Source organism: Hylobates moloch, unplaced genomic scaffold (assembly GCF_009828535.3).
Source record: "Hylobates moloch isolate HMO894 unplaced genomic scaffold, HMol_V3 SCAFFOLD_6, whole genome shotgun sequence".
NCBI lineage: Eukaryota > Metazoa > Chordata > Mammalia > Primates > Hylobatidae > Hylobates > Hylobates moloch.
The window spans coordinates 127322361-127346644 of NW_026652281.1; the positions used below are offsets into that span (position 1 = coordinate 127322361).

At 52.9% G+C, this 24284-nt stretch overlaps 1 protein-coding gene across 3 annotated transcripts in view; it reads right to left on the reverse strand.

Moving 5' to 3' along the window:
- The window catches only part of CAMK2A (calcium/calmodulin dependent protein kinase II alpha), a 70533-nt gene that overhangs the window by 16248 nt on the left and 30001 nt on the right, over window positions 1-24284 (reverse strand). For 2 of the 3 annotated variants that reach the window (XR_004248852.2, XM_032158348.2), the window contains exons 4-15: window positions 21739-21793; window positions 20942-21007; window positions 20749-20821; window positions 17610-17712; window positions 16151-16234; window positions 15919-16013; window positions 14841-14963; window positions 14379-14462; window positions 11872-11914; window positions 9255-9295; window positions 3826-3858; window positions 2822-2870 (exon numbers count right to left, since the gene is read on the reverse strand). Coding sequence is in view for 2 of the 3 variants with exons in the window: in XM_032158348.2 (XP_032014239.1) it covers window positions 2822-2870; window positions 3826-3858; window positions 9255-9295; window positions 11872-11914; window positions 14379-14462; window positions 14841-14963; window positions 15919-16013; window positions 16151-16234; window positions 17610-17712; window positions 20749-20821; window positions 20942-21007; window positions 21739-21793 (849 nt within the window). In the remaining variant the exon portion in view is untranslated. The remainder of the gene's footprint in view (window positions 1-2821; window positions 2871-3825; window positions 3859-9254; window positions 9296-11871; window positions 11915-14378; window positions 14463-14840; window positions 14964-15918; window positions 16014-16150; window positions 16235-17609; window positions 17713-20748; window positions 20822-20941; window positions 21008-21738; window positions 21794-24284) is intronic. The other variant, XM_032158349.2, reaches the window with a different exon arrangement.

Here is a 24284-nt window from a genome sequence, read left to right on the forward strand (position 1 = left end):
TGAGGCCAGGAGAGGCTGGGGGAGGCACAAGGAATCCTCTTTCCTGCCAAACACGGGGAGAAGCTCCTGGCTGACGGTTTCTTCCATCAGACGTGGCTTCTGGGGTTTTTTACATGTGGGGAAACTGAGGCAGGAAGCAGGGTCCCAGTCCTACCATTAATAAGCCATATGTGCCCTTTCTCCTCCCTAGGCCTCAGATTTCCCTCTGGAAAGGGGGGAAATTTGGAAAGTGAGCCAAAATTCAAGACTTTGCAAATTGCCGCATCCTGATCACTCTAAAGCAGAGGATAATGACTGCAAATGTGAGACCTCAGGGATGCAGCCCAAAGCCATTACCCCAGGACAAAAATGTCTTTGATGGCTCCTAATTTACATTAATAGTGCATACAAATTTTGTTTTCTATTCCAAATATTTCTGTCTGTTTAACATATAAATTTGTCTTAAAATAATCTTTGAGTAAAATTGGTGCTCCAAGAAAATGTCACCTGGCTTCCTATCATTCAACCATGAACTCCAGTTTGAAAAAAGAAATTGAGATTTATTAAATAGTTTCTCTGGGCCAAACACTATATGTGCACTTCATATGCATCTTCTCATTTCATCTGCACAGCAATCCTCTGAGGTTGGTACTATTTTCATTACCTCTTTACTGTTAAGGAAACTGAAGCTCAGAGAGGTTGAGTAAGTTGTCTGAGGTCACTCAACAAATGGACTCCAGTGGAGAAGACAGAGCCAGATTACCTCCATGGTCCCCACCTGTTCTGAGGCCAGGATTACGTGGCTATATCTATCCAGTCTCCTCAACATCCCAGGGCCCAACTCTTATCATTGGGCAGCTAGCCTCAAATAAGGGGAACAACTTAGAAGCACCATTTCTTGGCCTGCCACACACCCCTGGGGTCATAATTCACGGGGGCAGGGCTGGGAATGTGGTTAGAACATTGGACTTTTGTGAAACTAGAATGCTGACTTGACCCTACCAGGGAATTCTTCAAGATAGTGTATTTTCTTTCATTCATTCATTCATTCTTTTTTTTAAGAGACAGGGTCTTGCTATGTTGCCCAGGCTGGAGTGTAGTAGCTATTCACAGACACCATCATAGGTCACTGCAGCCTTAAACTCCTGGCCTCAAGTGATCCTCCTGCCTCAGCCTCCTGAGTAGTTCAAGATAATGTATTTTTATAAGTTGTCCCTGGTGCCATCACAGAAGGTGGATTTGCTCTAGGGCCAGGTTGTGGTGATAGAGTACCCACCACCGCCCAGGTTGGGAATGACGAAGGGACACACACGGGGTGGGGCTCATCTTCCAGGCATCCTGGCAGCGTCAGGAGGCAGCCTTGGTATGTGGTATGTCAACACTGCCTTAAAGCCCGAATCACAATTTTACAAAAATGTTTCCTACATAATACAATGCTCTTTTTCCCATCTCTGCATTCTAAGGCAAAATATCTAAACTGGTACTGCTGAGTTCCCTCCAGGTCAACGGCCTTTTTTTATATTTCAGAGACCCCGCTACTACCACCACCACCAGGCATCTCTGCTACACACCTCAGTGTGTGAACCACTGAGCTCCCTGTCCTGGGGAAGGAGGAGGGCTGGCTGCGAACACTTGGAGGATTTGGTGTCCCCAGGGCAGAAGTCGGCAATCCCTGCCCCTTCCTCCAAGCTCCAAGGGCACTTTCCACCACCAAGGCATTCAGAGTGGCGGTTACCAGCCAAGCTCTAGAATCCGACTGCCTGAGTTCAAACCCTAGCCACATCCTTGTGAGCCACGGGATGACAGAGTACAGGCCAACATACCCGGCCTCTCTGTCCTCTGTTTCCTCAGCTGTAGAATGAGGTTCACAGCAGCACCTACTTCATGGGCTATAGTGACACTCCAGGAAGTCAGTCCAGATAAGGTGCTGAGACAGGGGCTAGCGCACAGCAAGCTTTCCATAAATGGCGGCCCTTATTACTACTTTTGTTTTATCCTTACTCACAATCCAATCAGTTACCTGATGCTTTGCTTCCCCCACCTGAGAGCTTTTGAGGACTGCTGGCCACTAGCTCCAGTGGCGCCGGCATCTTTGGTGGGTCTTACGCAGTGTTTCCCATACTCCAGCCACTGGAGCTTTCTGGAGTTTTGCTCTCCCTTCCTTTACAGTTATTAGTGTTTTTAAAATCAATTCACTTTTAAGAAAAACTCAAAAACACTTATTTCAAAAGGAACACGTATACCATTGCCAAACACTTATGACTTGAATATGTTAAATTTTTCTCTAATACACATATAATATATATCCTCTAACATAAGAAAACTAGCCAGGTGCAGTGGCTCGTGCCTGTAATCCCAGCACTTTGGGAGGCCAAGGCGGGAGGATCACCTGGGGTCAGCAGTTTGAGACCAGCCTGGCCAACATGGTGAAACCCCACCTCTACTAAAAATACAAAAAATTAGCCGGGTGTGGTGGCAGGCGTCTGTCATCCCAGCTACTTGGGAGGCTGAGGCAGGAGGATCGCTTGAACCCGGGAGGCAGAGGTTGCAGTGAGCCGAGATCGTGCCACTGCACTCCACCCTGGGCGACAGAGCGAGACACCATCTCAAAAAAATAAAAATAAATAAAATAAGAAAACCTATCTACGCACCAGCAGTAGTTCTAGTACCCCCCATGGGAATGATGCCTCCCAGTGTGCCCAGTTTATAAGGCACCAGAGCGAAGCTCTCTGTAGACAAGCAAGAAACGAGGTTAGCACGTGGGAGCTGTCAGGAAAAAGGGGTCTGCCCAGAGCTGGTTCCGGAAGTCTAAGGGGTCCCGACACTGAAGGCCCCTCCCTACCTTTGGTGTCTTCATCCTCAATGGTGGTGTTGGTGCTCTCTGAGGATTCCTGCCAAAGAGAATACAGGAGATGGTGAGGCCTGCCTGGGAGCGGGACGAGGCATGGCCAGGCGCTGGCTGCCTGGTGACGCGGCTGGTTTCTGTGAGCCTCACAGGCTCTGCCTTCCAGATGCTGTCCTGAAAACCCTGTCAGATTCTCCAGCCTCAAGACGGGGAGGGCCCAGCTGAGCAGGTGGCCAGGGGCCGGGTGGGGGAAAGGGATGGCTGCAAGGAGAACCCTGGCCTTTCTGGAAGGGCTAAGGGGGATCCTGGGTCCTTTCTGCTCGAGGGGGTGAAGAAGGGGTGGGGAGGAGCAGAGAGACACCATGGCGGCCGCAGAGTGGGGAGGAACATACACTGGCAGGGGAGGAAGAGAGAGAGAGGGAGGCCCAGTGTGAGAGAGAGTGGGCTCTTCAGAGGGGAGAAAAACCACACGACTGAGTGAGACAGTGATGGAACCAGAAGAGGGAGGTGGGCCACCATGCCACCACCGGACCCTAGACAGAGGCAGGGCTGGTGGCTCCCCTGCCACCGGCGGGCCTGGTAGCCTTACACCAGCTCAAGAGGGGCCTCCGTGGCACATACTACTTTGGCCAAAGCAAGCCCCACCCTCGCCGCGATTGGCACAAACCAAGCCTGAGATGAATTCTAGAGCAGAGGGGCAGGGAGAAGCGAGAAGCCAAGGTCTGGACATAGGACTGGGTTCAGATCCACCTTCATACCCGAGGAGGGTCTCAGGTCTGCTGTCAGCCTGCTGGTCTGGGCCGTGGAGTTGGAGGTGTCAACAGAAACACGCAAACAACACACACACACAACACACATATTGTCACACAAGGCACACGTACCAAGCACGCCCTGAGCACCCTCTCCCCGCCCCAGGTTCCCAGTGCAGCCTGCAGGAGGGAGGCAGGAGCAAGGGTTCGAGGCCCAGCATTTACCGGCGTTAGGAGACGGCAGACACTCACCATTAACTGAACGCTGGAACTGGACTTTCTTTTCTGGAAAAACAAGGAGAAGAGATGGGACAGGAAAAGACACAGCGTGAAAACGGCAGGGAGCAGAGGAACGACAGGGGAGGTTTGGGAGGAGGATGGGCCTCGGGGTCATCCTCTGTAGTCCTTTGTCGGCTTGGCATCGGGACAAGGAGTCAAGGCCACCAGCAACAGTTGACCTGGCAGGGCCAGTCCTCGGCCTGAAGCTCTGGGTCCTCATGCACACTGCCTGGGTCTAGCGATCTAACAGCCAAGCTCATGGCCAAGCCTCCCTGGACCAGGGCTACCCACCCTGCCTAACTCTGATGGCAAAAGCCAATCCTGGCTCTGGATGCCAGTCACCAGAGGCCTCCAGAATCCAATGCTCTTGAAGGACAAAGGGTGCTCAGGCCTGGAGGTGAGGGCCAATGTCTTCTCCTAGGCTCCCCGTGCATCTCGGCTAGGAGGACCTCATTCCCAATTGACTGTCACAGTCACTTGGGAAACTTGTTACAATAAACAGAATCAGGTCCCCTCTGAGGAGTTTGATAACTAGGTCTGGGGTGCAGCCTGAGCATCTCCATTTTAAACAGTATCTGCAGGTGACGCCAAAGCAGGGCCAAGCATGGGAGCCAGTCCTGTAAGTAGCCTTTGCAATCCAGCTCGCATTCACAACCTCCTGGTGGCTGACCTATTCCACCCCTTTATGCTGATGGAGAAACTGAGGTTCAGCCAGAAGTGGAGCTGAGTCTAGAACTTGAGTCTTTTGGCCCTGCCATTCAGCCTACACTAGCATTTTGGGGATTTGTAGCATCCCCTATATTGGCTATGGTACCAAGAGAAGGAGAGGGGGACAAATGTAAATTACCTTCTCCTTCCCTCAGCTCTCCAAGCCAGGAGTCTTAACGACTCCCATTCACAGAAGATGGTAGGTGAAGACTGACCCTTGCATTGCACAGATGAGAAACTGAGGCCCAGAGAGGTGCAGTGGCCTGCCCAAGGCCTCATGGCAAGCCACTAGCAGAGCTGAGGCTAGAACCCATGCCCTGCGTTCAGGGTCTTTCCTCTGCCCAGGTCTCCAGGCACCCACAGTCAGACCCCTCTCCAAAGGCTCATCCTATTCTAGATGCCCTTACACCAGAGAGGCCAGGAGGCCCCTCTCCCTGCTGCAAAGAAGGGACTCGAGGAGCCCACAGGGCAGGCCTTTGCCATGGGAGGCGTTGGATATGCCTTGAGGGTCTCAGGTCTAATTCTGGGTTTCTGACTCCAAGATCCAGTGAGCTCCCCAAAATCCTGGGCCAGGCCCCCGGGTTATTCTCATCTTCCGATAGGACTTCTTCCCTCCTCCATCCAAGGGAGTGAAGGAGTCTGAGCTACAAAGAGGTGGTTGGGCCAGGAGTGGCCTTTGAACTCAAGGCCCTGTGCCTTCCATCCGGGGCCTCCACAGAGGGGACAGGGTGGCTCACTGGGCACTTCCAATGCCCATGTGCTCACAGGAGCATAAATGCTCACAGACTCTGCATTTTCCCCAGCTGGGCTGGATGATGTGGCTTCCACAGTCAGCAGCCTGCAGTCAGCCCCTCATCTCCCCGACTCCCTTCCCCTCTCCTCCCTCCTCTCCTTCCTCTCCTCCTTCCTCTTTTCTTCCTCTCTTCCCCTCTCTCCTTCCCTCTCTCCTCCTTCCTCTTCTTCTTCTCTTCTCTTCCCCTCCCCTCCTCTCTCTTTTACTCCGTTCCCTGGCCCTCCCCTCTCCTTCTTCTCTTCCTTCCTCTCCTCTCCTCCTCCCTCTTTTCTTCCACTCTTCTTTCCCCTCCTCTTCCCTCTCCTCTCCCCCGTCTCCTTCCTCTCTTCCTTCTTCTCCTCTTCCTCTCTTCTCCTGTCCTCTCCTCTCCTTCCCTCTCCTCCTTCCTCTTTTCTTCCTCTCTTCTCTCCCTTCCTCTTCCCTTTCCTCAACTCCTCCTCCTTCCTCTCTTCCTTCTTCTCCTCTTTTCTCCCCTCCCCTCTCTTTTCTTCCCCTCTTCTCTTCTCCTTTCCTCTTCCCTCTCCTCTCCTCCTCCTCTCTCTCTTCCTTCTTCCCCTCTTTCCTCCACTCCCTTCCCCTCTACCCTGGTTGTCCTCCCTCCCTGGCTGAAGCCAGGCCAGGCACAGAATGGGGAAGGGGCCAGGCCCCACACAACTCAGCTGTCAGCAGAAACCTGAGGAGCTGCGCAGGGGCCAGGTTCCAGGCGGGACACGAGGAGGAAACACAGAGCAGAGACTGCATCAGATTCGGACGCACAGTGACAGGATGGGACATGGGGAGAGAGGTCACGATGCACAATGGGACACCAACAGGGGCAGTGAGTGGGGCTGAGGGGAGTGAGCAGTCGGCCCTCCTCCTAGAAGTCCAGGCCTGGGGTGGCCAGGAGGGGGACGTTGCTTCTTGGTGATAGAAAGACTTAACTTCCCTGAATCACAAACGATGATGCTAATAATCTCGTATTGATCAGCACTTTAGTTTGATTTAAAGGGACTTTCACTGAAAGTAGAAATCTCCCTCTTTCACCAAAAGTAGAAACTGCATCTCTTAGAACCACATGTGGAAGCATGGTTCTAAGATTAGCAAGGATGATAGAAACAGTATGGTCAAAATTAGCCTTGAAAAGCCCTTCAAGGCCCATAAAGTACAATGTAGCATCACATCTCTGCCATTCCTGCAGTGCTGGAGCCAATCACTGCCTCTTCAGTTAAGCCCCGGATGAAATGGGGTTTGTCTCCAGCTGCCCATCGGTAGGAGGAACATGTGCCTCCCCACTGGGCTGAAGATGAGACAGTTGAAGGAGCCTGTGATGTGGTTCCATCCACCAGGCCCTTCTGGTGTGACCCTCTCACCAGCCCCCTGCAAAGAACTGCTGTGCTCCCCTGGAACAGGCAACAGAATCGCTGGCCTGAGTCACCCGGGGGGGAGAACGGTAGGGCCCAGACTCGAACCCATGGCTTCTTGACTTGCGATCCAGTTTCAATCATACTGAAAATGCACCTGGACCCCCAGCTCCACCGTTCTCCCCACACTCCTTCCGGGAGCAAGACATGGCAGGCCAGGCTCCCCAAATCCTGGGCCAGGCCCCCAGGTTATTCTCATCTTCCAATAGGACTTCTTCTCTCCTCCATCCAAGGGAGTGAAGGAGGCTGAGCTACAAAGAGATGGTTGGGCCAAGAGTGGCCTTTGAGCTCCTCTTCTTCCACACCCAGGCCACCCTGAGAAGTCTGTCCTGCACCGCAGGAAGCAGTGACGCTTTGTTCAGCTGTGCCCACTGGAAAGCCTGCAGTGGCCAGCAGAGCCCCCACCATGCTGTGAGATGTCCTTGCCGTCTGGCAGCTTCTGCCTCCTGGCCTTGCCCTAAAAGAGCTAATTAGCATTTCTTCCCAAGAACCAGCCTGATGGAGGCCTCTCCTGACCCCTTGCCCAGCTTCTACCAGGGCCACATCCAAGAGCCAAGCAGACCAGGGCAGCTTCTCTCTCTACCTCCTTCTCCTCTAGTTACCTGGGCCACAACCCACCAGTGTCTCTGGTCTCTACCCCCACATCCCCCAAATCGGAGCTAGGGAGTCTGCTTTCCCCAGGGGGCCCAGCACCCCTAGCTCAGCGTCTCCACACAGGGGTCAGAGAGGGCCCCAGCTGCTCCAAAGCTGGCGGCTCCCACATTGCACATCCCTCTGTTACCCCTACACATAGAGGGGTGGGGGGGCTGGCTCAGGGTTAACCCAAAACAGCAGGCAAGCCAAAATTCAATGCCAGATTCCATTACAGGATTTGGAATGAGTGCCGGTTAACTTTATAAATTAAGTTGGCTTTAGATCTGTGGTTTTCAAATATTCTTGAGAAAACTTTGTTTTCAAGAGAAATCTTACCCAAAAGTCTAATATATAAAATAGAGGAAAGATAATAGTGCCTGGCATCTCATGAGTGTGTATTGCTTACCAGCACCATGCTAAGCTCTCAACGCGCATTATATTAGTTAATCCTCACCAATAGCCTTAGGAGGTGGAGATCTCTTTTAACCTCATTGCATGAATGAAGAAGCACAGGCTCAGGGAATATAAATACCCAGCCAAGGTCTAGCTGCAGGCAAGCCCAAGGGCTCTCTTCACCGTGGTTATGTTCTGGTTGAAGTGGGTATGAGAAGCCCAGAACCATTTAACCTGGCATCCCCCTTCCCCACCACATCCCACGGCACCCCATCCACTGCCAGAGGTGCCTCCCCAGTCAGTACCTTTGGGATCTAAAGAGTTCAATTTGAAAACCACTGTCTTGGACTAATAACCAAATAATTATGTATTTCTCTAGCACCCAAGATGAGAAGGGAGAATGATTAGATAGGATTTTATTGCCTTTTTTGTTTGTTTTTAAAGCTGCAATCTTGGAAATGATCATCAAATCCACACCCCACTCATTGTACTTAGGGGAAAATTCAAGCTGGGAGGAGAAGGCTAAGGGCAAAGGGGAGACCCAATCCTGGCCTTGGACATCTAGCCCAGACTCCCTCCCATGCAACCTTGACAGACCAAAACCAGCGGCCAGAGACCATAAATGCCTCCTTAAACAAAGCCATCAAGCCACCAGCACACCTGGCTGTATTCATACAGCATCTCACACCTTCCAATGTCCTGGGCACACCCCAGCCCTGGGGCCCTAGCCAGGCAGGGCTCTGAGCCCAGAAAAAGGCAGGGTCTCAAGAGAGGATAAGATCGAGTGGCAGAGGAGGAGGGAACTGCAGAGAGCAGGGGACCAGGCCCCAGAGAGCAGAGGGAGAAGAGAGAAGAGATGGGAAGGAAGACCGCAGGATGTGGAGGGACCGCAGAGTAACTCGGGCTCTAGGGGTGGGACAGGGCAGGCCCTTGGAGCCGGGAGGGGATTTTGGCACTGAACCAGCACCAGCAAGCCTTGGTGGGAGGGGGCACCTTGGAACCCAAAGCCTAGAGGAATGGCTGTCCATCCTCCATGAGCTTTCTGGGTGGAACTAAGGTGTACAGTGGGGCAGGGGCCCGATCCAGCCCACGCAGGCAGGACAGAGGTCACCCCTCATGACCATTTCTGTCCTCTCCTTGCACCCTCTCTTGCACACCAGCTCTCCAGCCCCGGAGAACCACAGAAATCTCCTTCTGACCTGCCCCTTTCCTTGCGCCTGCCCCAGCCCCAGCACACCTGTCACTTCCACCCTCCTCCAGTCCCCCCTCTCCCATCTGCCCCCAACAGTCATGGCGCGACGGTGGGCACCAAAGCCTAGGTCGTGGGTCTGGAGACAGCCTGGCCACAAATGTGGCCCACGTCTGCCCAGGACACCATCAGCAAGGCCCAGGTCTTGCTCCAGGCCTGAAAGCCGGTCTCTGTTGGCAGAAACGCTGCCAGAGCCAAGCCCTGCCAGGCTCCTGGAGGGGCTTACCTTCACACCATCGCTCTTCTTATTTCCCCCACTCTTCCCTCCTGTGGAGGAGAAAAAGTAGAGGGTTAACAACACCAGGCAGGGCACCAGGGCCCACAGGGCGAGGAAGAGCAGCATCCACACGCAGCCGGAGGGCAGACCGCAGGAAGCAGAGCCGGCCCAGCGATCCTGGGGGAGGCCTCCTCCTCCTCCTGCTCCTCCCTCCTTGGAGGCCCAGGGACTGCCAGTCGCCCACTTGGGGGGGGCCTGGGTTCCCCGCCTTCTCAGCAATCTCAAGCGTAACCCTCTGGCTTCATGGGTTGAGGGAGGTGTCCAACATGTCCCAGGACTGTAGGCTGCTGTTTCAGCCCGGGGATCCCCGTCTGAATCCCCGTCACCACCGTGCTGGCGGTGGCCAACCCGAGGCCTGGCTGCCTGGCCCCAGGCTGGACACGCCCTCCCCACCCTGGCCCTCTCTAATTTTAGCCCCATGCTGCTGCGGAGGTCATGTGTCAGCCCTGCCTACTCACTCCGGACAGCTGCAGGCTGCGTCTTGCCGGTGACAAGAAGCAGATGCCCCCACTGGGGCCCACCCTGCCAAAGCACCCATCCCCTGCCTCTCTCCTCAGGCCATATAGGCCTCCCCCACCTCAGACTCCAGAGCCCCATGTTGGCACTGGCTATGGCACAGATGGCAGGGACAAGCAGAGCAACAGCTCTTTGGGGGCCTCCCCTGCCGTCATTTCCCCTTACCACCCTCCTCACCTCCTGGCCAGAGCCCTGGAAGTAGGCATCAGCCAGGAAATGGCCTGAATGTCCAGCCCTGCCCACAGGCATCCGGCTGCTTCAGACTTAAGCAAATACCTTAAACAAAACAAGGTATCTGTGAAGTACTTAGCATAGCACTTGACCCATATGCCACACATGCTCAGGAAATGGTAGCCATGATAAGACTTCCCCTGGTGGCCTTGAGAGGGGGAGTTGGGAGGAGGGTCATATGAGCCACTGATGCCGCAGGGGCTCTGAGGCATGGGGCTCATGGCAGGTCACCTTCCCAGTCATCCCCACATTTCCACCTATGACCCCTTCCAGGCTCTCATTCCAAGTTCCCTACTTGCAAACCAAGGCAGGGGCCACCTCTGGATCCCGAAGCTGACAGGAATGGCTGTCCATTCACCACAGGCTTTGGGGGTTTGGACTGGATGTGCAGTGGGGCAGGGGGAGTGCTTTCTCCTTGAGCCTCAAGGTGGATGCCCCTCTCAGCTCCAGCCTACTGTCACAGGATCGTGGGTCCAGTGAGGCCACAGCGTCTAATTTTCAAGAGACGACAGCAATCTGGGGTTTTCTATGAAATTTCCTAATTTTTAAGTGTTAGAAACTCATTCGAAAATATTTTTAAAACACCCCTACCTCCACAAAGCACATCAAGAGATTCAATCCAGCTCAGAGGCCGCCATTTTGTGAGCTCAGGACTAGAGTTCTCTAGGGTGCTTCAGTTGTTAAAAAAAGACTCTGACTGTCTGGGTAGCTCATCTTTCAGTTTACGGAATGGCAGGATTCTTGTCCAGGGAGAGGGTGGGAAGGCAGTTTAACGAGGTGGGAAAAGCCCAGTCAGAAGTTCTAGTATCTGCCCACCTCTGGGTCTCACTCCTCCCAACTGGTTACATGGGCAGGTGGACCCACTGAATGCAGCCAGCTGCCCCTTCTCAGAGCTGCCCTCTTGCTGTGGTGCTGGCCACAAATCTGCAGCAGCTTTCTCGGCTGGCCCCAGCCCCAGTCAGAGGGCCGCTCGGGTGAGCTTTGCTCTATCTGCTATCTATATCTCCTCTGCTGCCTGCCAGCGGCCTGCGCTCCCCAGAAGGAAGCCTCTGGCGGGCACTGGCCCCAGCCCTCTCTGATGTGCCAAGAGGAGCTTCTTGCTAAACCCTGACAATAATCCCTTCCCCTTCTCTCTGCAAAGCCACACGCCTCAGGTGATTGGGCACTCTCTGCCTTAACCAGCCCAGTTTGGCCAAGGGCCTGGGACGCTCCTGCCCTGGACTCCCTGGTGACCCAGCCCAGTTAAGGGCACTTGCTCTGGGGTTGGTCAAACCTGTGCTGAATGCAGGCTCTGCCTCTCTAGCCATTCGACCTGGGACAAGTCAGAGTTCACCTTCCTGAGCTTCTGCTTCCTCATCCCAGAAATAGGGATGGCAGCATCCCCATCATCCCCTCTGCTGCCTTGTCATGAAGGCCACCTGAGTGGAAGCATGGGACTGCTTAGCACAGGGCTCCAATCATGGTGGGCAATATTGTTACTCCCTGGACCTGGCTCCACCCCACCTAGAACTCAATCCCCTGCAATCAGAAGCCTTCCCCTCTAGGCGGCCCAGCCTGAGAACCCCAGCACTGCTGTAGGAGTGGGAAGCCAGACTAAATCTGTAACCAGTCCTGGTGGGTCCTGGGCTTGCTGACTTTTGACCTCTCTTCACTTCTGGGTACAGGCCGTGGCAGGTGAGCTAAGCCCTTAGTCACAGAGTCCTCTACAACTCCCTCTCCTAAGGCCCAGTGGCCTGGGGGCACCCAAATATCTGACAGGACGGTGCCCCCAACGAACTGGTGCAGGGCTTACTGGGGACCCTGAGGTCCTGCCACCTACCGGAGAAGTTCCTGGTGGCCAGCATCGTGGTGAGAATGGCTCCCTGCAAGAGATAAGAAGAGGGCAGTGGGAGAGGAGGCCGGAGTGAGGGGACACAGGGGGGACAGAGAGACAGGAGGGCCATGGGGAAGTAGAGGCAGGTGCTGCATTCAGAGAGGAAGCCAAAGCCTCTGCCCTGCCCCTCCATTTGTCCCAACCCTAACCCCAGCCCAGAGCCCATCCCTCGCCCCCTGGAGAAGTCAGGGGGAGCTAGGCTTTAGCCAGTACAGCTCCTGGGACAAGGCCATCCTAGGGGCAGATATTAATGGGCCCCTTGGCCTGGCCCAAGCTGATGAACTTGAGGGACACCTACCAGCAGAGGCTCCTGAAGATGATGGACTTTTCTTGCTTGGGCAACAACAGCAGACCTTGTGTCCCCCGACCCCTCTACCTCTCAGCCCTCCGCCCCGTGCTGAGAGCATCTTGCTCCAGGACTAGCTCATCCCTCCATGGCCCCTGGGCTCAGAGAATCCCAGGAGGATTTTCTCTTTTTTATGTCCAAGTTTTTGATTTTATATATATATATAGATATACACATATATATACACACACATATATATATATATATACACATATATATATACGTATATATATATAATTAAGTTCTAGGGTACATGTGCACAACGTGCAGGTTTGTTACATATGTATACATGTGCCATGTTGGTGTGCTGCACCCATTAACTCGTCATTTACATTAGGTATATCTCCTAATGCTATCCCTCCCCCCTCCTCCCACCCCACAACAGGCCCCGGTGTGTGATGTTCCCCTTCCTGTGTCCAGGTGTTCTCATTGTTCAACTCCCACCTATGAGTGAGAACATGCGGTGTTTGTTTTTTTTTGTCCTTGCGATAGCTTGCTGAGAATGATGGTTTCCAGCTTGAACCATGTCCCTACAAAGGACATGAACTCATCATTTTTTATGGCTGCATAGTATTCCACAGTGTATATGTGCCACATTTTCTTAATCCAGTCTATCACTGTTGGACATTTGGGTTGGTTCCAAGTCTTTGCTATGGTGAGTAGTGCCGCAATAAACATACGTGTGCATATGTCTTTATAGCAGCATGATTTATATTCCTTTGAATCCCAGGAGGATTCTCAATGTAGAGAAAGCCTTTTCCATCAACAAGCAGGCTGGGGGCTAATGGCCCCTTTGGTTCCAGACCCATCTGATTCAGACCTGACTTGACACTGTCTGAATCCCACTGCTTATGATGTTAAGAATCCCCAATTCTGATATTTTGAGACTTCCTCTGTGACACAGCTTCCACTGCAGGATGGGGATTGGACTCAGTTCTCCTGGCATCATGGTGGCCACCACCCCTTGGTCCGTGTCCCCATCCTGAGCCTCCACTCCAGGCCTGGGAGCAGCAGATAAGGAGGTTCCACAAGAGCTGGGGCCTCCGCCTCTTCCCTCATCATTCCCAGCGTGCTGACAACTCCTCTGTTCCACTGGCCAGGGGCCCCTCAGTGCCTGGCAAATGCCAGGCCAGGAGCTGTCACCACCCTGAGAGCACACAGAACCTGCAAGAGTGTGAAGCTCTGGGCCCACCTGGGTCCCACTGAGCTTCCTCAGGGCCACGATCACTGTCTGAGTGCCTCAGCCATTCCTCCACAGTACTTGGCAGCTGGGGCCCCTCCCTGACCAGGGTCTCATGTTCGGTCACATCTCACCCCCAAAAGCTCTCCCCAGCCACTCTGAACCACTTGTGGTGCCCCTAAGGGGTCAGGCGCACTTCCAAACGTCTGCACAGGCTGTTTCCTCTGTCTGGAACACGTTCCCATTCTTTTGTTTGTTTGTTTGTTTGGAGACAGAGTCTCTCTGTGTTACTCAGGCTGGAGTGCAATGGCATGATCTCGCTCACTGAAACCTCCGCCTCCCAGGTTCAAGCAATTCTCCTGCCTCAGCCTCCTGAGTAGCTGGGATTACAGGCATGTGCCACCATGCCTGGCTAATTTTTGTATTTTTAGTAGAGACGGGGTTTCACCCCATTGGCCAGGCTGGTCTCGAACTCCCGACCTCAGGTGATCTGCCCACCTCAGCCTCCCAAAGTGTTGGGATTACAGGCATGAGTCACCGTGCCCGGCCACACTTTCCCATTCTGACTCTAACTTGGCTAATACCTGCTTATCCTCCAAGGTCTCAGCTTAAATGCCCCTGGCTCCAGACCGAGAATACCATTGTCTTGCTGCATTCTCCCACCATCTTGAGGCTTCCCCAGGCATGGCACTCACCACTGCCCCGTAACGCCCCAGGAACTTGTCTGTCCTCTCCACTAGAGCAAGGGCTCAGTCATTCACTGCTCACTCCCCAATCCCAGACTGCGGTCCGGTATGCAGTAGGTGTTCAATAAATGCTTATTGAATCAATGAAGGAAAGAACTAGTGAGCGAGTCTCCTGGCCTCTGTGGAGACCCAGGCAGAGCTAGTCCCATGGCCAGGACTGTGGAGGGTGAGGACCTGTTACCTTCAGTTTCCTCCTGGCGTTGAACTTCTTCAGGCAGTCCACAGTCTCTTGTCTGTGCATGCAGGACGCCACGGTGGAGCGGTGCTGGAGGAAGTAGGGGAGAGGGCTGTGAGTGGAAGGCAGGCTGGAAGACAGGCCCACCCAAGGGTACCCTTCAGCAGGGCATCTTAATGGAGGTGTGGTTGACATCTTGGGGAGAACGATTCATTGCTCTAGGGGATGTTTCAGGGTGTTTAGCATCCTGGCACCAAGCATTCAACGCCAGTAGCACCGTCAGTTGTATGCCAACCCAGAACACTCACTCCTCGTTTCCACATTACCCCTGAGAACCACAGCAGGGGCAGCCTCTTGGATTAAGCCCTCTCGGCCCCATGGGCCAGGGGAAGGGCCAGAACTCTGTGGGGGCCTGGATCATGAGGTCTGGAGGGGCTCCTGGCAGAGGTCCTGCTGAGGGAGGCTCACCGAGATCCAGGGGTGCTTAAGGGCTTCGGCAGCTGTGATGCGTTTGGATGGGTTAATGGTCAGCATCTTATTGATCAGATCCTTGGCTTCCGGGGTGACGGTGTCCCATTCTGGCGATGGGAACTGGAAGGGGCAGAGAGGCCAGGTTTGCCCAGCCTGCCCCAGGCCACCCCTGCGATCCCCCAGCCCCTGACTGGCAGGGGAGCAGGCAGGGGTCCTACTGCCCATCCACTCGGACATCCACACCAGGAGGAGTTGGGGCTCCTCACTGCAGGGGAGGGGCAGGGCCCTCTGGCCCCATACAAATCAGAACACAGCAGAGGGAAAGGAGGCCTCCCTCCAACCATCATTCTGAGACTGTGCCTTATTTGGAGAGCAGCTGGCCAGTGGCTTTAGCCCAGACTTCAGAATCAAAAGGCCTGGGTTCAAGTCCTGGCTCTGCCTCCTGGGCTGTGTAACCTGGGTAAGTCCCATGACCCCTTGAGCTATCTCTAGAGATGTTGTGAGAATTAAATACAATATAAAACCTACAGCACAGAGCTTAATAGCTATCTGCATAAAAGCAATATAGCTTGGTAGTTAGAAGCATGGATGGTAGAGCCAGACTGCCTGGTTCAAATACCAACTCTACCATTTCTTAGCTGGGTGATTTGGGCAGTTACTTGACCTCTCTGTATCTCAGCTTCTCTATATGTAAAAGGGGAATAATAACAGCACCTATGTGATAGATTGGTGTGAGGATTAAATGTAATAATATGTGTAAAACATTCAAAAGAGTGCTATAGAATTGTTAGCTATTATTATTATTATTTGTATATATGAGAGGGAAAGAGAGAAACCCTGGCTTGGGAGGCGCCTCTCCCCTACTCCTCACTCCAGGTGCTGCTTCTTGCCTTCTGGGGCCCCGCAGGATAAATCTCCAATCATTAAGCACAGCATGGTAACCACCTGGCCCTGGTCAGGCTTCATGCTCCCCTGGGGTTCACCCCTGTGCCAGAACTAGAGAGTGGCTTGGTGCTGGCTTTCATTGGAAGAGCACCAGAGGAAGATGGGGGCCAAAGAGAGGAGCAACACTCACATCATAGGCGCCAGCTTTGATCTGCTGGTACAGGCGGTGCTGGTCCTCATCCCAGAACGGGGGGTACCCAACCAGCAGGATGTACAGGATGACCCCTGGAGAGAGGACCAGAGAACCTTCAACCCCCTGTGGGGAGGAGACATGGCAGGAAGGGAGTGATGGGAAAGGAGAAAGGGGAGCCCAGAGGCCGGGGTGCAGCCAGGGGCACAAAAGGGCCTTAGGATGAACTCACCACAAGCCCACAGGTCCACAGGCTTCCCATATGGGTCCTTCCGCAGCACTTCTGGGGAGAGGTATCCAGGAGTCCCTGCAAACCCTGCTCCCAGACACACAGACAGGCAGACACATACACAGAGGTTGTCTCGTAAGTAACCTGGAGCAAGATCCTGCTGGAAGAGGGGATGAGGATTGCTCTGGAGCTGAGGAAAACAGCCCCTGCCCCTCAGGTGCACTTGGGCTTATATTATGCAACCCCAGTCGGCTCAAGACATAAGCCTGATGAGCCAGCGAAGCCTCTAGATCAGATCGACAACTACCTAGCACACCTGTCACCACTTCCCACTTCAGAGCCAGTAGTAATCAATCACAGAGCTCCTTCCTACTGGGTCCTGACTCAGGATCATAAGCTTCTCAGCACCACTCTTCCAGGAGCCACTAGCGATCCATTGTTGGTGGCTTCAAGATGAAATGCACCTGCCATGTCAGCTCCGGGCTGAGAGCTAAGCCCACTCTGCACCCCCTTGTTGGAGTTGGTCATGGGATGTCGGGAGGCCTGTCCTAGCTGACTTTGTCCCTTGGGCAAATCTCTTTATCTTCTAGTCCTTGTTTCCTCATCTGTCAAATGAAGGATTAGGGATTCCTATCTTAAGTGCCTCCCAGGGTTGTTGAGAGGGTCAATTCAAATAATGGACACCTGAGGTATTCTAACAAGTAATTTTAAGAATAGTTACAAGTTACTGAGTGTATATGCTAAGCACTGGGCTGAGCACTTCATATGCCTGGTCACATTTAATCCTGACACCACTCCTGAGGAACACATAATTATTATTCCCATTTTACAGATGAGGAACGAAGGCACAGAGAGGTGAAGTGACTTAGCCAAAGTCACATACCTCATAAGTAGCAGAGTTGGGATTTGAACCCAGAACTCTGGTTCTTAACCATGGTTCAATATTGCCCACTAAAAAGTACTCCCAGGTAGCTGAAAGAGACTCAGTTACACCAAAATCACAAAGCAGGCTGGATCATCTGAGTTAAGTCCTCGTCTACCCCTTTTAAACTTTCTTGACTTTTTGCAAGTTTTCTGCCAGTTTTTTCCTCATCTATAAAATCAGGATAATAATCTCAAGCACCTGAACTATTAGGGCAGCTCTGTGGAAACTTCCCTAAGGGCTTCAACCACAGGGAGCCCTTTGGGGAGGAGAGATGGCGGAGGGGACAGGAAAGGAGAGAGGAGGGCCCCAGGGAGCCCTGTGGAAGCCTGTAGGGTCCCATGCCTGAACCCTGGGGACACAGATAGATGCTGCCCACTGGCTCAGAGGCTGGGTGGGACAGGGCCTCTGCTCTACCAGCCCCAGCTGGCCCAACAGCATCTCCAGCCATACCCACACAGGCAGGGTGTTCCCAGAGGCTTATGTGTCAACACAAATGGGTGCTGACCCCCAACGCTTCTACCAGCCCACCCCACTTACCAAACCATGCCTGCTGCTCCCCCTCCACCTCTATGGCCAGGCCAAAGTCTGCCAGCTTCACTGCGGCACCCTTGAGCTTGGAGGCCAGCAACAGATTCTCAGGCTTGTCAGGACCAGAGAAGAGGGAGGAAGGGGAGGAAAGCGCCAAGAGACAGTCAGCAGATTCAGAGCCTGACCTCTGGGGGCCTGGGCTCACAGGAAGAACAGCCCGGCCCTCCGGGGCCCCTGCTTTCATCTCCAGCCCCGCCTCAGGCTCCTGAGTCTCAGTCCCCAGAGAGGGGGACTATCCAATGGCAAGACCTCCATCTGCTACAACAGAAAGGCCCTTTGTCCAACAGCCACTCCTCCCTCCCCACTTCAAGGTCTGGGGCTGGGCTGAGGTGAGAGCGGGGTAGTACATTCACCACCACAATAAAGCAGCAGCAGTAGCAGCAGCAGCAGCATTGATTGTGCCCCTACTATATGCCAGCTGCTGGGTTAAGTGTTCTGCGTGCATCATCTCATGTATCAACGACCCTTTCGGGTAGGTATTATTACCTACATCTTCCACAGTGGCCTTCTTACACCCCTTGAAACAGTCCATCTTGTTTCCACCTCAGGGCCTTTGCACCTCCTGTTTTCCTCCTCTAATTTCTTCTCCCCCAAGCTTCACAAGGCTGGCCCCTTTACTTTGTCCAGCCCTCAGTCTCATGTCACCCTATGGAGGAGGCCATCCAAGGTTACTCTATCTAGAGGGGAAGCCCTCAGGCATCCTGTGTCTTTGCTCCTGTTGTTACCTTCATAGATCTCATCACAATTTGCAGTGTTTTCTCCCATCTGTCTATGTGCTTGTTTATCATCTGTCAGCCCTGGGGAATGTGAGTTCCTTATCTGTCCTGTTCACCACTGTATCACCAGCACCTAGGTTGGGGGGCCACATAGCAGGCACTTAATAACTATTTGTCATGTATATAAAGATGAGAAAACTGAAGCTCAGAGAGGTTAAGTGACTTGGCCAAGATCACGCAGCTGGTAAGGGATAGAGCCAGAATCGAGGCAAAGTCTGACTATATCTTAACTGCTCTAGGCTGAAAGATGATGAGGCTTATACATGGGGCCAGCGGCTGACTTGGGAAGGTCCCACACCTGGCCTCTGGGCACCAAGGCTGCTGCTTTGCACTGGCTCAGCCTCCAGAATTCCTCCACTTCCTGCTGGTCACTTCACCCTGAGACTCAGGATGGAGGGCGCTAAGACTGTGGGCTCGCTTAGATAGTCCCAGTTTCTGATCCCAGTGCTGCCCACCTTTATGCCATGACATGTGGGCAAATAATTTCACTTCTCTGAGCTTTAGTTTCCTCTGAGAAAAATGCTTACCTTATAGGGCGGTGCATGGATTAACTGAGATAATCTGTGTAAGCACTTCGCTGTGGCCTACAGTAAGTGCTTGGTAAATGTTAGTACTTCTATTTTCTGCTTGGGGAGGGGCTCAGAGTCTCTGAAGACTGTTGGTTTTGAGTCCTCCTCTGATCCCCTTCCCAGTGGGACTTCCGAAGGGTCCCACCTGTGACCTTTCACTGTCTAAAGCTAGGCTGGACCCAAACAAATATAGCTCCCTCCGCCTGGCTCAAAGGCCTCCTCTGTCCTCTGGGGACAATGTTCCTAACATGTCCTGGGTCTCGGTAGCCGTCCTGCCCTGATTTGATGAATGTGCCACTAATTACTGTATCCAGAGTGGCCTAAATTTGGGCTGCCTCTCCTCCTTCCTCCTCCAGTGCAGGGGCTGCAGCTATAATGGGAACAGGCCCTCTGGGAGAGCTGCCCTGCAGTCTGGCTGGAGACCCTCTTGGAGTGCACACTCATCTCATCTAGACTGAGCCACAGGGAGCTTGCCTAGGGCTCAGGAGAGAAGCCATGGCCTGCCCAGGACAGTCAGGGAGGGGCAGGGGCTCTCTTCAGAGCATTGTGCCCCAAAGAGGGACCCAGACCAGTGGAAGCATGCCCAGGGAGGGTGCCCAGGATGAGGCTGGCCCAGAAATCACATTCCGGGAGGACTGTGGCAGGGGTGGGTACACCCTGCAGGGGACTTAGCAGCTACAACAAAGCTGCTGGAGTCCCTCTGGGGCTCTTCCAAGCTGGAGGTTTGGTCTCTGTGTGGTTCCAAATGGCAGAACTGAGGTTCAGGGCAAAGCCCCTCCAGCAGGGAAGAGCGTTCCCCAGTGGTGCAAGGGGCTACCCCATGGGAAGTGAGTTTGCCATCACTGAAGAATAAAAAGCAGAGGTTTGATGGACATCTGGCAGGGTCACCCTAGAAGGGGCTGCTGAGGAAGCAGAAGCTGGATAGAGTGACCTTTTGGCACCAGACTCCCAAGGTCACAGGATCTGGGGTTAGAAGGCCAGAGTTCCCCCACCCTAGCTAAGGACAATTGAACTGCATGTTCTTGGGCAAATTGCTTGAACTCTTAAGCCTTAGTTTCCTGCTCTGCAAAATGGAGACAATATGAACTACCAGCCACTGATACTGTGAGGATCAGCAGCGGAGATCCATGAAGTCCCTGCTGAAGGAGCAAGGCCGTGCAGCTGGTGCCAGTCCTAGACTCTGCAATCTCCTTCAGGTAAAAGGAAGGAGAACTGCACGGGCCTAGAGTCTGGTTTTTCTTCTCCCCTGGCCTGCCAGAGATGCAGGAACAAGACTAAGAATGCATCTGTATACCAGGCCCTGTGCTATCTCATTTCATATCCTCACCAACCCTTTGCAGAGGTTGCTATGGCAACCCCTATTGTAAAGAATCTGAGGCTCAGGAAGGTCATGCTACTAAAGGCTGCATGGCTAGAAAGCGGCCTGGTTGAGATTCGGACCCAGCCTGCCTTCTTCCCCACCCACCATAGCCAGTCATGACAGTATAACTGCAGCTCACCCGTCCTGGCACAAAGCACGTGGACTGGGAGTTGGAAGAGCAGGGGCCCAAACACAGATGCTCTACCTTCCTGAGCTCAGTTTCCTCATCTGAAGAGTGGGGAAAATAATCTCACCCACCCCACCTTCCAGCCTAACACAGAGAAATTAAAGGGATTCTGATAATGTCCGGCTCTGCAGGAGTAGGGACGTGCAGAGGAGAGAGGGGCTTCCAGGGTGAGCCACACCCACGGTGGGTTGCTCACCTTCAGGTCCCGGTGCACCACCCCCATCTGGTGGCAGTGCAGCACAGCCTCCAGGATCTGCTGGATACAGTGACTAGGGAGAGAGAGAGGAAGGGGTCATGGTGGTGTGAGCACAGGCCTCCCCTGAGAAGCTGACAGCAGGCAAGAGTGCCCTGTCCCCGGGTGCCATTGCCAGGCAGCACCTGACACTCACCTGGCATCCGCCTCACTGTAATACTCCCGGGCCACGATATCTTCAAACAGTTCCCCACCAGTGACCCTGGGGAGACAGGCATGGAATCACCCTCCGATAGAGGCGACAGGTGCTGCCTCATCTGGAGGAGTCTCCAGGAAGCTAAGGATGGGGCCCAGGGACCTCAGGACCTCAGCCACAAAAGGAGGGGCCCCAGGGTCACGGAGGTGTCCCCTGCTGCAATGCCCTTCCTGTCTTCCAGAGCACCCTTCCATTGACTCCAGTCCCCTCTCCTCCTTCATCCCCGGCCCTTCTTCCCCACCTAACCCAGGCTGGAGTCGGGAGGTTAGGGACACTCAGAGCACATCACTAGGCTCATCAGGAAGCCTATGGCCTCCCCCATGATCAGTATCTCAAGGGCTATTTTTTATCGATGAGACTGGCCCCATCACTGATTTTCATTGGCATACCAGGAACTACTGTGGCCTATCATTTCATTATTGCTTCTCTTTGAATCAACACTCTTCAAAAAAAAATTAAACATATTCCAGAAGGAAACTTTATATTGCCGCTGAAAATGGAAAACCAGCATCACTGGCCACAAATAGAAGAGAAGCAAAAATAAATATAGGATGAAAGCTAGAAGTGTTTGTTGGTGTTTTAGGAAAGTCAGCTTGCACTGCTTGGGTGGCAGGCCCACCACATTTGGGGAAACTCTGGACCACAAGAGGGAATTCAGCCCAAGAGGTCCAGTGAGGCCATCACTGATTAGGCTGCCCCAACACCCTTGGTGCATCCCAGGGCGGGGCCAAACTCACAGGTCGAAGATCAGGTAGTGGTGTCCCTCCTCTGAGATGCTGTCATGTAGTCGGACTGTGGGCGGGGCAAGGCAGTTGGTTACAGCGGGACACACTGCTGCACAGGCCCGCCCTCCCTTTCTCCCCTCCCGTGTATATCCAACACCCCACGCTCCCAGACAGTCACTGAGTACACACCAGGTGCCAGGTGCTTTGACAAGCGCCGGTGAAAAAGGGCTCACTGCATTGAGTCCGAATAGGCCTCAGGCATTACTGAAAGAGGGCTGGGCTTCAACATGAAAGACGCCTGTTTAGGTCAGAGTTTAGCGTCCTCCCCTCTCCGAAACCCTGTTTGGTTGCTGGACAGGCCCAAGTCATGGAAAAGCCTGTGGCTCCAATCTCTGCCACTTACTAGCCGCGTGACTTCTGGCAAGTTGCTAGGCCTTTCTGAGCCTCTCTTTCCTTGCCCGGACAATGAAAATGAAACTCCTGGACTTGCAGGCTTGTTATGAGAGTTCCAGGAGGCATGCAGTTGGTGCTCACTCAGTGCTGCCTAAGCTAATATCCTGCTCTGCTCCCAAGTCTGAGGAGATAAGGGAGCATGGAGGCCAGAGGCAGGAGTGATAGGGTCCCTGCGTTCTGGCATGCTGAGGAGCTGCCATCTCTTCACACTCCATTTACCCAGAACAGAGGCAAAGCTCCCAGGAGCCCAGGGCTCCCAGCATGCACCCCTGAGCTATTAGAAGGAAGGGCCTGAGTCCTGGGGCTGACTCTGGGGCCGAATCCTGTCAGTCAAGAGCAAGTTCTCACAGGACAGGGCTCGCATCCTTCCCTGCACCACAGCCTAAAAATGTCCATGCAGGGGCGTGCTGGCTCAGTGAATGACGATTCATCCGCACAATGGAAAATGGCACAGCTGCTAAAATAATGCGGCAGTTATGTATCTACTGGTTCAGAGTCATCTCCAAATTATGTTGCTTGGTGAAAAAGCCAAGTGCAAAACAGTATGCGTAGTACTTTTTTAAAGGATGTATTTAAGTTTATATATGGCATAAGTCTCTCTGGAAGAATACAGAGAAGCAGGCACTGGGGGTGCCTCTGGGGAGGGGAATTGGGGGAGTTGGGTCATGAGAGGAGACTCACTTTTCACAATGAATCCTAGTGCCATCTGAATATTTGCCATGTGCATATATTTCTGACTCAATATTGCGTCCCCTGAATTGTTTATGGCTCTCATATTTGCACATAAAGTTTGGAGAGAGGCAGGCATCAGATACCCCAGAGCTGGTGCCAGTAGGGAGAGGTGGATGGGCACCAGGGATGAAGAGGGAAGGGGCACAGATTAAAATGAAAATTTAGGCTGGGAGTGGTGGCTCACGCCTGTAATCCCAGCACTTTGGGAGGCCGAAGCAGGTGGATCGCCTGAGGTCAGGAGTTTGAGACCAGCCTGGCCAAAATGGCGAAACCCCATCTCTACTAAAAATACAAAAATTAGCTGGGCGTGGTGGCACATGCTTATAATCCCAGCTACTCCAGAGGCTGAGGCAGGATAATTGCTTGAGCCCAGGAGGTGGAGGTTGCAGTGAGCCAAGATCGTGCCACTGCACTCCAGCCTGAGCGACAAAGCAAGACTCCTTCTCAAAAAAATAAAAACTAAAATAAAATAAGATAAAATAAAATGAAATAAAAATTTAGGCTAGGTGCAGTGGCTCACCCTGTAATCCCAGCACTATGGGAGGCTGAGGCGGGTGGATCACTTGAGCTTAGCAGTTCAAGACCAATCTGGGCAACATGACGAAACCCCGTCTCTACAAACAATACAAAAATTAGTTGACCGTGGTGGCACAGGCACTTGTCGTCCCAGCTACTTGGGAAGCTAAGGTGGGAGGGTTGTTTGAGCCCAGGAGGCGGAGGTTGCAGTGAGCCAAGATTGCCCCACTGCATTCCAGCCTGGATAATAGAGTGAGAATGTCTCAAAATAATCATAATAATAATAAAATGAAATTTTAAAACATTCTTTAATGATGACATATATTTATAAATAATGACTAAAAGATGTTTTAAATATATTCTAAAGCAAAATCTTAAAGGCACAAGTAATTCTGCTTTAATTCCTCTCAACATTTTATTATAAAAAATTCAGGCAGGGCACGGTGGCTCATGCCTGTAATCCCAGCACTTTGGGAGGCCAAGGTGGGCAGATCACCTGAGGTCAGGAGTTTGAGACCAGCCTGGCCAACATGGCAAAACACTGTCTCTATTAAAAATACAAAAATTAGCTGGGTGTGGTGGCAGATGCCTGGAGTCCCAGCTACTCGGGAGGCTGAGGCAGGAGAATTGCTTAAACCCGGGAGACGGAGGTTGCAGTAAGCCGAGATCACACCACTGCACTCCAGCCTGGGCGACAGAGCAAGGCACCATCTCAAAAAATAATAAAATAAAAAATAAAAAAAATTCAAACATACGGTTAACACCCAGATGTCCACTACCTAGGTTCTATCATTAATGTTTTCCTATACTTGCATTATTATGTTTCTATCCATTCCTCTGTCCATTGGTTTATTTAA